This window comes from Salminus brasiliensis, chromosome 1 (genome assembly GCF_030463535.1).
Source record: "Salminus brasiliensis chromosome 1, fSalBra1.hap2, whole genome shotgun sequence".
NCBI classification, from domain to species: domain Eukaryota; kingdom Metazoa; phylum Chordata; class Actinopteri; order Characiformes; family Bryconidae; genus Salminus; species Salminus brasiliensis.
This window is the reverse complement of record NC_132878.1, coordinates 25,283,735-25,300,645: the sequence shown is the minus strand read 5'-3', so window position 1 is coordinate 25,300,645 and position 16,911 is coordinate 25,283,735. Positions and strand designations below refer to the sequence as shown.

The 16,911-nt window shown below is 40.4% G+C and overlaps 1 protein-coding gene across 1 annotated transcript; it reads left to right on the top strand.

The window, feature by feature from the left end:
• Window positions 1-3,373: 3,373 nt before the first annotated feature.
• tagln2 (transgelin 2) lies at window positions 3,374-12,690 on the top strand. Its single transcript, XM_072675686.1, has 5 exons — window positions 3,374-3,508; window positions 8,873-9,057; window positions 9,205-9,376; window positions 10,614-10,716; window positions 11,869-12,690. The coding sequence occupies exons 2-5, from the start codon at window positions 8,878-8,880 to the stop codon at window positions 12,011-12,013; spliced, it is 600 nt and encodes a 199-aa protein (XP_072531787.1). The 5' UTR covers window positions 3,374-3,508; window positions 8,873-8,877; the 3' UTR covers window positions 12,014-12,690.
• The last annotated feature ends 4,221 nt before the right edge of the window (window positions 12,691-16,911 follow it).

Genomic DNA, 16,911 nt, shown 5'->3' with positions numbered 1-16,911 from the left:
AGGGGTGTCCACAAACATTTATATATACATTTACATGTATATATATATATATATATATATATATATATATATATATATATATATATATATATATATATGTACATATGGTCTTACAGAGACTAACTGGCTAAGTGAGCACCTCCTAACATGTGTAAAAGGGTGAGTGTATATGTGTGTGGGTGTGGAGGTAGGAGGGACAGCATGACTATAGCTTACATAACGAAAGACAAACATTACATTCTGATCAGCCAAGCTTATAGTAGGTTTCTCTTAAAGGAATCAGTCGTCTAACACATGTTTAATATCTTCAGTTCTGTACTGGAACTACTACTCTAATGTGGTTAACACATAATCACCATCTAATACTTACCACTGACTAAACAGCAGGCCTACACCATCACATCATCAGTTAAAATGAGTAATTATGATGAAAGGGCTGGGATGGTGAGACCATTGCGTTACTATGGTAACCTGTGAGGTCAAACTATAATATAATGAGTTTGTCATAATGTCATCCTATGCCTTCATGATGCCATCACACATGTTGCAACAAGCCCTGAGGATGTAAGATAGGAGTGGTGTGTGTGTATATGTGTGTGTGTGTGTATTAGAGCCACATAGTGATGCACTAAAACACATAAAAGGAGAATTATTTATAGTGGTAATTGAATAATTCATAATGTTAGTACATACATACATAACAGTTACTGGATAATTCATTGTAGTGACTGAAAATGAATCATGGTTACACAACAATTCATAGTGGTTACTGACTATTTCATTGTAGGTTCTGAATAATATTTTGTTTTAACTTTGAAGAATAGTAAATGGATAAGTTAAAGGATTTAATGTTAATTGTAGTAAATGAATAATGAATAGTAGTTAGAAGATATTCATAGTGGATCCTGAATAATTCATGGTGGTAAAATATAACTCATAGCAGTACAAAATGGAAGTCAACGATCAATGATAAAATAACAGACTATAGAGCATTTCAGACTTAACTAAACTCCACATCAGTACATTGAGGAACTAAAAATCATAGAAAATCTTTAAGCAAACTTCAGCTGTAGGAGATTTATGTTTTATGTTTATGAGTCGGCTTAACTCAAAATTGATTGATGCAGAATTTAAAATAAACTTTGTTAAGACTTATTTTGTTAAGTTATTTTTATTTTCAGTGGTCTTTTGTAAATGTCTCATAAACTCTTGACAGAATACCAGCAGTCTACTGCTCATCTGAATACACTGGTGTAAATATCCAGAAGATTATTGATACATCATTGACATTAAGTAGATTTACTGTTGATATGTTACATTAAATAGACTTAATACATTACTTCCATTAAAACCTAATCCTAACTTTAACCTCAATCCAAAACCTAATCCTAACTCCCATCCTGGCCCTATTTCTAACCTTAACTTCCGTCAAAAAACTAATCCTGACTCCCATCCTGACTCAAGTCCTAATCTTAACCTCAATCCAACATCTAATCATATCATCAAACCTGGCCCTATTTCTAACCTTAACCTCAGTCAAAAAACTAATCCTGACTCCCATCCTGACCCTAGTTCTAATCTTATCCTCAATCCAACATCTAATTATATCTTCATTCCTGGCCCTATTTCTAACCTTAAACTCAATCAAAAACCTAATCCTAACTCCCATTCTGGCTCTATTTCTAACCTTAACCTCAGTCAAAAGCCTAATCCTAATTCCCATCCTGGGCCTATTTTTAAACTTAACCTCAATCAAAAGCCTGATCCTAACTCTAATCCTGGCCCTAGTCCTAATTTTACCTGTAATCCAAAAACCTAATCCTATCTCCAATCCTGACCCTAGTTCTAATCTTATCCTCAATCCAACATCTAATTATATCTTCATTCCTGGCCCTATTTCTAACCTTAAACTCAATCAAAAACCTAATCCTAACTCCCATTCTGGCCCTATTTCTAACCTTAACCTCAGTCAAAAGCCTAATCCTATCTCCAATGCTGGCCCTAGTCCTAACCTTAACCTCAACCCAAAGCCTAACCCTAACCATCATCCTGGCCTTAATCCTAACTTTCACCTCAACCCAAAACCTATTTCTAGCTTCCACCCTGGCCTCTTAATCTCAGCCTAATCCAGTTAAACTCCAGTTCCAGACTGGTGTCAGAAGCAGGTCTATAACAGCTGGTTGATGATGTTGAGATGATCTGTGTTAGATCTGTTCAGAGATTTCTCAGGTGAACATCTACAGATCTGAACTCGGATTCTCCAAATACAGTGAAGAACAGCTGGATTCAGCAGAAGTCCTCAGTTAAAGTCTCTTGGTAATCTACTGAGTGTTCAGATTGCTGCTACATCACTGAGATGCAAAAACTCTGCAAAAACTCATTTCAGGAAGGTAGCACCAAACCACAAAATCCCCACCCCCCACCACCCCACATTCCACCGCAACCACCCCCACATACATATATACACAATGTGTCCAAAAGTTTGTGGACACACCCCTTTTAATAAATGCTTTCAAGCTACTTTAAGTTGCACTCAGTGCTGACACAGATGTGCAAATGCACCTGTTGGGTGATCAGTGATTTCTCAGGTGAACATCTACAGATCTGAACTCTCCAAATACAGTGAAGAACAGCTGAATTCAGCAGAAGTCCTCTATTAAAGTCTCTTGGTAATCTACTGACTGTTCCTATGCCACTGCATTGTTGACCTGCTACTGAGAGTCTGCTCTGTGTCTACTCTGCTGAGTGTTTAAGGATCACTCCAAAGAACGTGTCACCAAACCTTTGACGAAACTAATTTGAGTTAAGTCAGGAAACACTCCGTAATCAGTCAGCTTAGCGTTTAAAGCTGGCCCAGGGTTTTTACAGGGTACTGCATTCACACACTTAGAAGTTGTGAGTGTAGGGTTTTAAGGAGTTAATGTTGCCTAAGCTCTGTAATTACAGTAGTTACCCCCCAACCCCACCCATATATCACCCATCTCTCTCTCATTCATTCTTTAGTCATCCTTTCCTAACCCCCCCTCACCCCCTCCCACCCTCTCTCCCTCTTGCTCACTCTCTTTCTCTGGTAAAGGAGGTATTTGGAGAATTCCTCTTTTTCCCCACTCCTAAAAAAGACAGGAGGCGTGCATAAAAAAGGCAGGAAAATGACAAGAGGAAAAGGAGGGGCAGACATAGAGAAAGAGCGAGAGAGAGAGAAAGAGGGCAAAGAAGAAAGAGAGAGAGAGAGACACAGAGAAAAGGACGTAAGCACCACCATAAAAGGCCATGTACTTTTTTCTGTCCCCTCCCTTCCCTTGGTGCAGTTTGGTGAAATCATTTTCTCATGAAGTGGACACACCCTCTCTGGTGGACTCTGAGACCCGCAATAAAGAGGAAGCAGACAGTGCACACAACACATACACACACACACACACACTGAACTGTGCGGTGCAGAGGAGTACACGCTTGTGAAGCAGGAAGAAGCAGCGTCTGCAAACGGTGATTTTTCTCCCCTGTCTGAACTGTGAGTATGTTAACGTTCTATTACTGTTAATCCACAGTGATGCAGCTGTAGGTTATGTACATACACACACACATACACATACATACATACATACATCTAGACCCACACTGTAGTGTATAGTAGGGTGTGTACATAGTGTTCAGGTCTGTAACCAGTGCTGTGTTTTCAGGTAATGAGGAAATCAGTGTTAAATGTAAGAAGTGAAGCTGCTTTAGTGGATGAAGGTGGAAATGAAGTTCAGGATCTGAGATTTAAGACTAAAAATCTAACTAACATCATCCTCCCCACCCTGACCGGTCATCTGATAGTTTCAGCTTTATTTCCCGTCTCCTGTGCTCGCCACATTCCTCTGCTTGTTAGTGCCTGTTGAGAGGCCTAGCCAACAAGACAGAGAATGTGTGTGTGTGTTTCGGGGGGAATTCATGGGTAAAGTTTGCATTGGCAGCTGAAATGTTACAAGAACAAGATTCCTCTCTTTATTTCTCCTTCGCTCTTGTCACACACACACACCTACACACACACACACACACTTTGTAACCTCCTGATTTCTCCAGCACACACTTGCACATGGTGTTCCGGATTAATTCACTCTACAAAATTGAATAAACTCAGATATTTCCCTTGTAGGCCTCTCTCTCTCTCTCTCTCTCTCTCTCTCTCTCTCTCTCTCTCACTCTCTCTGTGTGTCTCTTTCTCCCTCTGCTCTCTCTCTTTCCTCCCCTCTCTTTCTATAACTCATTCACTTCATCATTAATGGCCTTCTCTCTCTGTCTCTCTCTCTATCAGTCCGTCTGTCTGCCTCTACCTCTCCAATATCTTAATCTCTATCTCCCAGTATCTCTGTTTTTCACTTTATCAGTTTGTGTCTGTCTGTCTCTCTCTCTTTCTCTCTGTCTATTTTAATATCTCTCTCGCTCTCCGTTATCTTAATGTCTCTCTCTCTCTATCAATATATGTCTCTCTGTCTCTCTCTCTCTCACTTTCTCTTCACTGTCTTAACGGACATCCCACTCTGCACATTTTCATTTCAGGAAGGGAGTACCAAACCACAACCCCCTACTCCCCACATTCCATTGCAACCACCCCTGCGCACATGTATACGCTACATATCCAAAAGTTGGTGGACACTAATAAATGCATTCAGCTACTTCGAACTGCACTCCTTGCTGGCACAGATGTGCAAATGCACACACACAGCTTGTCTAGCCCTTGTAGAGAAGCATTGCCAGTAGAATGGGACTCCATGGCACCATGCTTAATGCCAGGTATGGGCTAGAGAGGTATAAAGCCCCCCTTTATCCAACATTTTTGGGATGAATTGGGGAGTGGAAGATGAGGTGGGGTGGTGATCATCCAATGTCCTTACTTTACTAACGCCCTGAATGCAATCAAATCTTAAAAGAAACGCTACAAAAACAAATGCAGAACAAACTCAATCATTGATTCTGCTGAAATCAGAAAGCCTATAGCTTGTAGTACTAGTTAGCTACATTAGACTTGTAGTTTGTAGCAGGTTCACTTTAGACACACTGACTGACTACAGTTAAGCTTGGGGGTAGAGGTGGTGCTGGCGAAGGGGGGGCGATAAATACGATCATAGATTGAAGGCTTAAGGTTTATTGTATGTGAGTAAACACATGGAACACACAGTTCTGCTGTTAACGTTTATCAGCTCACTCACAGACATTGCATTCTTATGCCTGCTGAGGCCTATCAGAGGATTGTGTAATCACTTGTGTGTGTGTGTGTGTGTGTGTGTGTGTGTGTGTGTGTGTGTGTGTGTGTGTGTGTGTGTTTGTGTGAGTGTGTGAGTAAGTTCAGCAAAGCAATGCTGGGCCATCATAACTCATGAACTGCATGTTTATAGATGTTTTATAGTTCTGGCTGAGCTTCAGTGTGTGTGTGTGTGTGTGTGTGTGTGTGTGTGTGTGTGTGTGTGTGACCACTTAGAAGGCCAAACTTAAGACAACAAGTACATATGAGCAGAGGGAACACCCAAGCCACTCAAACAATAAAGTAAATAAATTAAATCTCTCTCTCTCTCTCTCACACACACACACACACACACACACACGCACACACACACACACACACACACCAACACTGGCTATTTTACAGGATGGGACAGGCCTAGAAAGAGGATATTGCAACATAGCTTTCTGTCTCTTTCTCTTTCTCCCTCACACACACACACACACACACACACAGTTGATTTGTAGTTAAATGTAGTGGCAAAACAACTTTACATCGCTGTCCAGCAGGTTCTGTGTGATGCTGATGGAAAACGCTCACACGCTGTATGGAAGACAAACAAGGCCAACGAGGCTTTCAGTGCTTCAGGTGTTCACCTCAAGAAACACAGGCACGCCCCATTTCGTCCACACACTCAGGCAGGACCTGTAGAATCATGCCCTTATACGACTATACGTCAGCACACCGGCAGGAAGAGTGATGTCATGTGAGTTCATTTGAGTTCAGAGAAATGCAAAACAGAATAAAAGAAATAAGACAGGATAAAGGACATAATAATATTTCGTTTATCTGTTGTTGTTTTTATTAGAGTAGTTTGAGACAGAGTTACCAGGCTTCAAAGACTACTGTTAAAATGAGCTAGGTGGCTAACACTGACATATTGACCTTTGGGTGATTGCTCCTCACAAATGAACAAAGAAAAAAGAAGGGAGGAGGCTCTAAATAATTGGCCCAAAAACAGGCAGGAGCAGGACTCCACCCCTGAGGCTTTGGTCAATGATTAAATGGCCTCTGACCCCTAATGGGCCAGCTCTAAGCAGAGCAATGCGGCCCTCTTTGGCTCTGGCTTGATGCTTCATGATGTTGTGTGGTTCTAAGTCATGAGAGGATTTCTGTACAAACATCGGTTTTGTTCACATGGTCAAGAGCAACACATTTACAGAATTTCACCATGACCTTAAATGCAGTCAACTGACCAAGTCATGTTTGTGTTGATCGCTTCCTTCCTTTTTTATTTCATTGTAGCTACAGAGGCTAATATTAATGGAAGCTTATAGCCACACGTTTATCCATAAAATGGACAAAAATAGGAACGCAATTCAGGCTTCACATAGCTCCGTGATGTACTTTAGCCCATGTTTAAATTATTATTAATTTGATAATTACTGATGTAACTCCCTTGCAATAGTATGGGAAAACAATAACAATGACTGTAAGGGTTAATGTTCCTCTACCGTGAGAGAGGACTATTTAACAGTGTCTGCTAGCTCGTAGTAGCGGATGGCAGATATTTACAGGAGGATGTCCGTTATCTCTTGGTAATGAATGGTATTCTGATGAATCATTCCTCTGGTGTTACTCAGAATGTAATGAATGTTGAGGCAAACAAAAAAACATTTTGTTTGTTGTTGACTAATTTCATTCCCTTCCCTTGAGGGAACCCCCTGAAACTCTCCCCACCCATGCAAAAGGGAGTTTCATTTCATTATTGGGGGAAGCAAACATTACTATGGATGCATCCTGCCCTGCCAATTCACCCTCTCTGAAGTGGGGTTCTGCAGGGGTGTAATCTGGGTCCAGTTGTGTTTTGACATTGAAACAAACAGGAAAAGTCGGAATTATAGATTTCAGCCTGTCGATGCAGAATATGAATCAAGTGATGTAAACAGAAAATGACATATACATGTGCACATATACGTGCACAAATTACAGTGAGAATAACTTCTTATGGTATTTTACTGGGATTTTCAAGTCAGCTTCTCTTTCTCTCTGTCCCTCGCTCTCTCTCTTTCATTGTTTCGTTTACTGGTTTTAATATATGAGCTTGTGTTGGACAGAATGTCACACCCACATTAAATATGATTACTATTTAAAAATTTCATGCAACGATATCTGATGATTGTGAGTTCCCACCTCCCTCTGGGAAAATGTACCAGCCCAAATCCTGTTTTTAACAGACAGACACACACACACACACATACACAGATCAGCAGTTTCTGATTACATAGTTTACTGACTGCGGGCCAGTTTGGAGGGTGTGTGCTGCATGCTCAGTCAACCAGAAGGCCTCTCAAGGGACAGCACACACACACACACACACACACCTACACATTACTTATGCAGTTCACTTTTTCTCATGTGTGTGTGTAAAGCAATGAGTAAATACTTAAGCTCAGAGAAAACACTGAGATGATCCAGTACAGTCCTAAACAAATTGCCTTGACTTCTTAGAGAAGTAATGCATATGATGTGCAAATGTGTGTGTGTGTGTGTGTGTTTGTAATGGCCTCAGAAGCTTCTCAATGTCATCACATAGACCGCAACAAGAGAGCAGCAATCTGTAAACGTCTTTTAACAAGTCTTGTTATAAAGTCTGTTCAGTTTACGCACCAAGAACAGTTCCCAAACTCTCTTCATCCCTCACAGTTTAAAAGGTTGATGTGTGTTACACTTTAGGAAAAAAAAAATAGGTTATTGGACTCTTATTGTTTCTATATAGAACCAATTTTTTAAATATGATTTTTAAACCATGTACTAGAAGCTTTCCTTGTATGTGAAGAACAATACTACCGGGTAAATTACCATTTTTAGATTGAAATGACTTGCATCTCTAAATAGTCATTGCCTTTAAGAATTAACCCTTAAATCATCCTTTTTAACAGTGTACCATACCTTTAAGACCTCCTAAATGATGTGCTGCTTTGTATTAACGTTTACTGGGTTTCACTTTACTTGGATGATCCATTATATGGGCCTTGTAGATGCTCAGCTAACATTCAACTACCATTCATCGAATATCTATTAAATGCAACTGAAATCTAAGGTGAATGTAACCCTGCATCTAACCCTATCCCTAACCTTAACCTAAACCTTAAATCTAACCCAAATCCTAACCACAAAAAGTGTAAGGTTAATGTTAGGGTTTAGGGCTGATTCATGGGTACGGTTAAGGTTAGGGTTAGGTGCAGGGTTACATTCAGTAGACACTCATTTACATTCAGCTTAGAGTTCAGTTGCATTTAATAGGCATTCAGCTGAATGTTAGTTGAATGTCAGGTGAGCCTCTACGAGGCATCTATAATGAATCGTCCAAGTAAAGTGTTACTGTTTGCTGAATAAGCAACAGAGGGCTGAAACATACATGGATGGATGGATGGATGGATGGATGGATGGAGGCAAAGGTGCTGGTGGCTGAATGGTCATTGCATGTCAATGCAGTCATGATTGACATCACAGCCATGATGAATTCTAATCGGGCTATTTTGGCAGAAAATGGACTCATGCTGGAATGTTGTTTAAATGAGGCACAATACAGGTCAGCCAATCAGAACATGTTGTTTTAATACGGCTGTGCTAATTATGCATGTGTGTGTGTGTGTGTGTGTGTTGCAGGCAAAATGGCAAACAAAGGCCCATCGTACGGTTTGAGCCGAGAGGTGCAGAGTAAGATTGATAAGAAGTATGACCCCGAGCTGGAGGAGAGGCTGGTGGAGTGGATCGTCGCTCAGTGCGGGCCCTCAGTGGGCAGACCACAGCCAGGCAAACAGGGCTTCCAAACATGGCTCAAGGATGGATGTGTAAGTCACTACAGTTTGTAGTACAACCAAATCACCAATCACTACCAAAAATGCAGATTTGATTAGAAACTGAAACTTTGAATATGTCCATAGCATATCAGTGACAATTCTGCCTCTCCGTCTGTGTGCGTTTCCCGCGCTTCCCAGGTTCTGTGTGAGCTGATTAACAGTCTGCATAAGGATGCAAAGCCAGTGAAAAAGATCCAGACCTCCACCATGGCTTTCAAACAGATGGAGCAGGTCTCCCAGTTCCTCACCGCTGCTGAGAGGTATGGAGTCACCAAATCTGACGTGTTCCAGACTGTCGACCTCTGGGAGGGTGAGTCCTCTTTCACATCTCACATTTTTGTTGCTTTTAAAGTAATTAAGCTTGGCACACAATCAGATTTACAGTTTTCCATTTTAACCCAAATGAAGTCAATCAGTGCCTGCAGCTAACAAGTAATGGAAACTTGGACACATGCAATGAATAAAAACAGCATTTGGTGAAAACTACACTAACTTTAAGAGTTTTATTTGTAACAGTTTTATTTGAATGTTTTTGTTTAAACTTGTAAATAAATAGCATTTCAAATAAAGCATGCAAAGAGGCCTGCCAACTTCCTGTAATGGAAATAAGGTGGGAGAAATAAGAGAACAATTTGCTTCAGTCTGAGCAGCAGCAACATGTTTCCCAAACTGCTCAGCTTCCCCCAAAGACCCATCATCGCCACTAGCCTAAGTACATGTGACCTGATTACACACTCCTACACACACTGATTTAACTACAGATCCAGAAATCCAGTAATAGCTAGGTATAGGTTTTTATGCAAGATATCATCTGCATCTGTCTGCAAAACTTCAAAATAAATCCAGAACTCTCTCCAAATTTACTTCCTCTGTCCTCTCTGGTTTGCCTGCCGTGGCCATCAGAGCAGCTCTATTAATTAGGAGTTGTGAAATTCAAAAAACAAGTTCAGAGCAAATTTGCCAGGGTTAAAGCAGCAATGTTTAACATTAACAGTGTTGACTTAACGCTGGCAAATTTGCTGTATATCCAGCAAGCATGATGGCCAAAAAACTCTTGACTGAGTGATGGTTATTAACTTTAGCTGTTGGTGTTGGACAAAAGCTCTGACTTCAGTGGAGGAAATCGGGTGTCAGACGGACACCATTAGCACCATGCTAATTATTTCCTGTAGTCTTTCATTACATGGAAGAATAGCCTCATAGCTCCAGTGCTATCAACAGATTATGGACTTCAGGCCTATTTTGGGTGATTGCCTATACTTTGGATAAAATTCTCAAAAGTGTTGCTTTAGGACTTCTGAGTGTCGTATAGCGTTGTTCGCACCAGATCGGGCTCTATTTGGGAGGGTTGCCATAACAACAAAATGCTATCATGGGCATCTGTCATCCGACAGACAAGTGTGTTAAGCTGCAGGGATGTTGCATTAGTGGCCGACACATTTCTAGGCTGACTGGCTTCGCATTTGTAGGAGGAAGCACATGCTAGCCTTTAGCATTTCAGCTCTGGTGGCACTGTGTGATTAAAAGAAGTGTGTGTGTATGTGTAGGTAAAGACCTGGCAGCCGTGCAGATGACCCTGATGTCGCTGGGCAGTCTGGCCGTTACCAGAAGTGATGGCTGTTACCGCGGCGACCCCAACTGGTTCCACAGGTGAGTGCAGCTGCTTCCTGTTCCTCTTCCTGTTCTCACTTTGACTCGGCTGATGAGTCGCCATGGCAACTCCGCAACAAACGCAAGCTGTGGCAGAATGACAACACTAATGTTTTGTCGCCACAGCAACTTTAAAAAACAAGTGCTTATCGGTCTGACTGTTGCACACTGGTTGGCTGGGCTAATATGTGAACAGATGTGTGTGTGTGTGTGTGTGTGTGTGGGTGTGAGATGTAATCATTACTATAACATTTGACTGTGCTGTGAATGTTAACTTAGACAGCAGACTCAAGGTCCAAAGTTTAAGTTGAGTTACATTAATACATGGCAGAAATTGTTGTTTATATGAAAGCTTAAATGTGATCAATATATATTTGTGTGTGTATGTATGTGTTTGTAGGCGTATGTGTTAATTATATATAAAAAAATTTAAAAGGAAAAAACATTCTTAAGGGATAGATTTTATGGATAGATTCCATCATTTTTTATTGTGTCATTATTAACGTTGTATGTAAAGCTAGGCCATGCGTAGAAACAGAAAAACGCATGAATGTACATGAATTTACATAGATTCACTTATTCAGCCTACAGCAGTTTAGCCCCGCCCAGTTGAGTCTGCTGTCTGGCTCAGTGGTTAGAGCCCCAGGCTATTGATGACAGGGTTGTGGGTTCAATACCTGGGCTCAGCAAGCTGCTACTCTTGGGCCCTTGACTAAAGACCCTTCACTCTCTCTGCTCCCCGGTTGCTGCAGCAATGGCTGCCCACCGCTCCGGACACGTGTGCTTAGTGTCACTGTGTGGGTTTAATCACTAATGTGTGTGTGCGAGTTCACTGCATGGATGGGTCAAAGGCGGAAGCCAAATTCCATCTTTGTCCAACACACATGGGGAATATGGCTGTCTTGTCTTGTCAAACTTGTAAAACTAATAAAGTAATTAACAACAGACAGGAAAAAACAAGTTGGAAAATGGTCGTGTTAAAATAAATTCATGAGTCAACATAAAAATATATACATAATTAACTTGACACAGATGGTGTTTTCACAATCTGTCAGAATTGAAAAAAATCTGTCATGAGGTTTTCAATTGATTATTTTCCAATAATGTGTTTTTTAGGCAACGTTCTGAAAATTGTGTGTCTGTTCTTTTTAGGAAAGCTCAGGAAAACAAGCGAGAGTTCTCGGATGAGCAGCTGAAAGAGGGTCAAAGTGTCATCGGCCTGCAGATGGGCACCAACAAAGGAGCATCGCAGGCTGGAATGACTGGCTATGGACGGCCCCGACAGATCATCAACTAAGGGTCGGGACCTTTCATCTTTTTTCTCCTGGCCAATCAGCAAGGACCAAACAGACACCACGACTCTCCTCTTCCATGGAAATGAACTGGACAGTAACAGGGACCAAAACACATGCAGACACACAAACACCCGTAACACCAACAGGCTAGGGAAGGCCAGTCACACTGTCTTTGCTATTTGAATATTAAGGTTTTAAATGAACAATATTTGAATATTGAAACATGAAAATATTTTATGTTGTTTTGAACAAAAAACATGGAAGGTTTAGTATTCGTTTGTTATGTGCAGCTAGAGCTGATCTGTTCCTGGTGGTCTCTAGATGCAGCTCTGCTTAGATGTAGCTAATTGGTTTAGCATGAGACGCAGTATCCGCTGCTTATGTCACACAGTAAAAAACACACCAATTTCTAATCTTTATACACATAACCTGTGGTAGTTTGTACCTTTTTTGTCTTCTTTAAAGCATCCAATAACACATCCAACAACTCATGTAATCCTATCTTCTACTCATTCCATTAGAACACAATTTTACAGCTGGAATTAGTAAAGCAGCGCTCAGTTCCTGCTTTGTTTCCTACAGAAACCATCTCATCTCAGATTAGCCTAATGCTAATTTCTTGATCTTTGCAGGTTTGTACATTGTATATTGATTCTTAATAAAAAAATGATTTTGAAAATTGAGACTCAAGTGAACAAATCTCTGTATCTTTGCTTTGTGCACCAATTTAATGGGGTTCTTTAGTTTTTTCACTGGAGCTACAAGGCTAACAGAAAATAAATTAGACTGGAAGAAGAAATTAGAAACACACCTAATGGCCACTGCATTGGACAAAATAACACATTTAAGCAAAAGTTTTGTGACAGATGTCCCTGAAATGCCTTGTACACAAAGGCTGCATCCCAAACCTCACACTACCACGCTACAGTTGCATTAAAAATTATCCAACTCCCAAAATCTTCAGCTGTTTTCAATAAACCAATCAAACCAGATCAATTTAAATAAAGTGTTTTCTCCAAACACAAAATGGCACTTTATTTGACCGCTCAGCATTATTCAACAAGGATTAGTTGCATGGTGTGCTTGACATCAAGTACCAGGACTGGCTAGGGGGTTGTTGACTGTGACATTTGAACATTTGCAAGTTACAAGTCAAGAGAGTTCTGCAAAAACCATGGAAATAAGTTTTGGGATTCTGTTTTGTGGAGCGATGAAACAAATGGATCAACCATATGTCTGGAGATCGGAGAATAAAGCCTATGCTAAAAATAATGCCCTGTCTACAGTGCAGCATGGGCTGCTTTGCTTCCTCTGGAAGCACTGGAAACCTACAGCATGTGCAGGCCAAGATGGATTCAATCAAGTATCCCAAGTAGAAAATCCCAGTAGAAAACATCATGCCTTCTGTGAGGAGGCTGAAGCTTGGTTGTCACTGGACCTTCTAATATGACAATGACCCCAAGCATGTCTCCAAGTCCACCAAGGCTTAGTTTCAGAAGAAGTCCTGGAAGATTCTGGAGTGGCTATCACAGTCAACGTAAATATTATAATATTTAAATAATATTTAAAGTTAAATACTAATAAGTTAAATGTTTTAGATTGCAACTGTAAACAGTGCATTAAACATGGTGTTTCACCATTAGAAGTGAACTCGTTAGTGTAGTGAATGAAGTGTAGAAGTGTGCAGTTTGGGAAGCAGCAAAACAAACCTAGTCAACACAGCAGAGAGGTGGAGCTTGACCGAGGATGAGAACAGAGTATTTTTATAAGGAACGATGCCTCTTTTCAGCACTTACAGAGAGATGTCCAGAAAAGGCTGCAGTCACTTTGAATGGAGAGTCCTTCAACAGCTTAGAGAAGCTGCATCTCTTGCTCAACGGCTCCCAAATAAACTAATCAAATCAAATGAACAGAACATTCTGATCAGTAGATTATGGGGACGTTTATAAAGACCACATTACAGAATTTACGACTTACATGAAATTAGAGATTAGAGGTGTCAGTTGATTTTTTATATTGATAAACCAAAACAGCTGTGGTTTTAATTTCACAAGAAATGACAGCATTACGTAAAATGGTTTTATCTTAAAAAGTCAGTTCCGTGGAACTGAGCTGCGGGGCAGCAAAATCTGTGCAGAAGGTTGATGGAATCATAGGTCCATACTATGAGAAGTGCCTGTGTTAACTGATGAGCTTACAAATGAGCTTTTCTTGTCTACTGCTTTAAGTTGAGGCTTTGGCCTCATCATACATGGATCTTATCACTGGGAATTCTCCTATGAAAATCTTTCAGAGGATTAGACCAAGCCTGAAGTAATTATGAGTTTATAATTTTTCCCACTATTACATAAGAACACAGGAATTTACAAGACATTACAATCATCAGATAGGGAACACAAGGCAGCCCCCACTTCCAGCCCTTTCCACTCCAAAGAAAGTTCTACTATCACTTCATCTGGGTTTGCCCTTTGGTGTGGCTTTTTTTTTTGCCATTGCAGTCAGTATAAATAGGGACAGGGGTAAGATAGAGAAACCAAGATATAGGGGAAGAGAGAGTGGGTTTAGGATTGACAACTTCAACTTTTATTTCTAACCAAGAGCCGAAGGGGCGGAGCTGCTATAAATAAACAGATCAGAGAGGGGGAAAAAATGCTTCAAGATGTTTGGAAAGTGTGTAAAGCGCAGTGAGGCCTTTGCTCACTCTGTGCACCCTTATCTCTGACTCTGCTGTTTCGTAGCAATGGGTTGTGTGTATGCATAACAGTATATGACACTGCTAACACGCAAAGAAGACTCTCTCATTTTAAGAACATCAAGTAATGCATTCATCTACCCTTCTACTTATACCTGCTTCTACATTACAGCACGGTTTATCAGCAGGAATTCACAAAGCAGCACCCAGTTCCAGCTTGGTTTCCTACAGAACGATTGTACATTCACCATCAATTCTTTGAATGACTCTGAAATGACTCTAAATTAAGGAACATCTGTGTAGAATGCCTCTATGGTCAAAGGTTAAAGTGATAATTTGGCAAAACATCAAAATGACCCAAGTATGATAAAACGGTGTCTCTAAAACCAGATACAAGAAAGCTAAAAAAACAGTAGCAGCACCACCTTGAAGCCTGTATTTTGTCTGTACTTGTCACTGTCCATGTTTATAGATAACAGTGTGCTACTCAGGGTCAGATACTACATTTCACAACCACAACAACGCTCCAGCTTGAGGCAAGTATAATTGATGGCTATAAGCAGGTTTGGGTAGAAGACACATCATAACTGTGCTTCGGTAACATTAGAGTTACAGAAGATTATATAGGTGATTTCACAGCCGAGGGGTTGCTTAGCCTTTGTAACTTTTAACTATGTTTAATTAAATTTAATATAATTACATTTTAAACAGTTTTCAGCACTTAATCAAATCAAAATACATATTTAACTATTCAGGAAATGTGTTAAAACAGTATTATTATTACTATTTTGCTGGCAGTAGGTTAAATTAGTGACATAGCTGAAAGTAACACGGTTGCGTTAAGCCTAGAATTAGCAAATACACAAAATGTGGTTAACTAGCATCCAAGCTAATGGCCTATATACATTTCCCGTTGGCCGTGTAGCTCCAGTGCAAAACTGAATAGGAGAACTTTAAACTCTAAACATACATTGGCTGTATTTAGACTTTAGATTAGGGAGTGAAACTATGTCTTCACATGCGCTTCCCATTCCCATCTTCTAGCTAGGACTCTTCCGATCACACAATACTACTACACTGGGTGAAGGTTAGCATGTCTTTTATCAAAGTCACATGGAGCCAAACTATTGCTAATGCAACGTCATTGTAGGAGAACACTAACTGACACTTCTGTGACCTCAGCTACCAGATGCCCACACTTACCCACCCAGAGAGGGACTAGGACTCCTGGCTACAGGAGTGGCATCACAAGCTTCAACTAAAAGGATGTATTTTCTTATCTTTGTATGTGTGTGTGTGTGTGTGTGTGTGTGTGTGTATGTGTGTGAGTGTGTTCAGTTTCTCCCTCCTTGTCTTGAACATAACCTAGAATACGACTATTTATTATATCATTACATCTAATGACATTGATTATAATTATCTTTGACCAGTGTTCATCCACAAGGCTTGAAAAGAATAGAAGGAACTTTAGGAAGATAAACACTCTTCATTCCCTAGAATTAAACAGTCTGTTTTTGTTACTGTACCCGGGAGACTGATGTATGAAATGACCTCTGCTCTGATTAATTCAAAAAGAGGTCCAGGCTGAAACACTGCTTATAACTTCGGGGCGAATGGGCAGAGCTAAACTGCTGCAGTCTGAGACTAAAAACTAGCTTTCACTGCTTAGTTTCTGTATAAGAACTTTTTAAATTATTCTGCATTAGTCATATTTTATGATTGAAATGCTATAGATATTAATATATTTTGTACTGTTTTTGACCTTCACAGATTTGACTATGCTAGAGAAATCACTTCACACATACTACTCCAGTCTCTCTCGCTCTCTCTCTCTCTCTGGATCACTTGAGGATTTATGGCTTCAGTAGTAATGAGCAAAAGGCATCTGCTCAATGCATGTTGTAAACTCTTCACGTCATCCTCTTACCCGTTTTTTTCTTCATCCTTCCTTACTTCCTTCCTCTTCTGTGTGTCATCTCTTTGTCTGACCACAGCAGGAGCCTGGAGGCATTCTTCTGGCCCGACTCAGGTTCCTTCCTGCTCTCCTGCTGTGCACTCAAACCTGCTTCCTTCAATTCACTGCACCCTGTATGAAATCAGGTTTAATGGTTCAGTATAGTTGTAATGCAGTTGTATAGAACATTTCACAGCTAGCATGATATTTCCATTAGGGCCTCATTATAAAGAATAATAAATGACACTATGCTA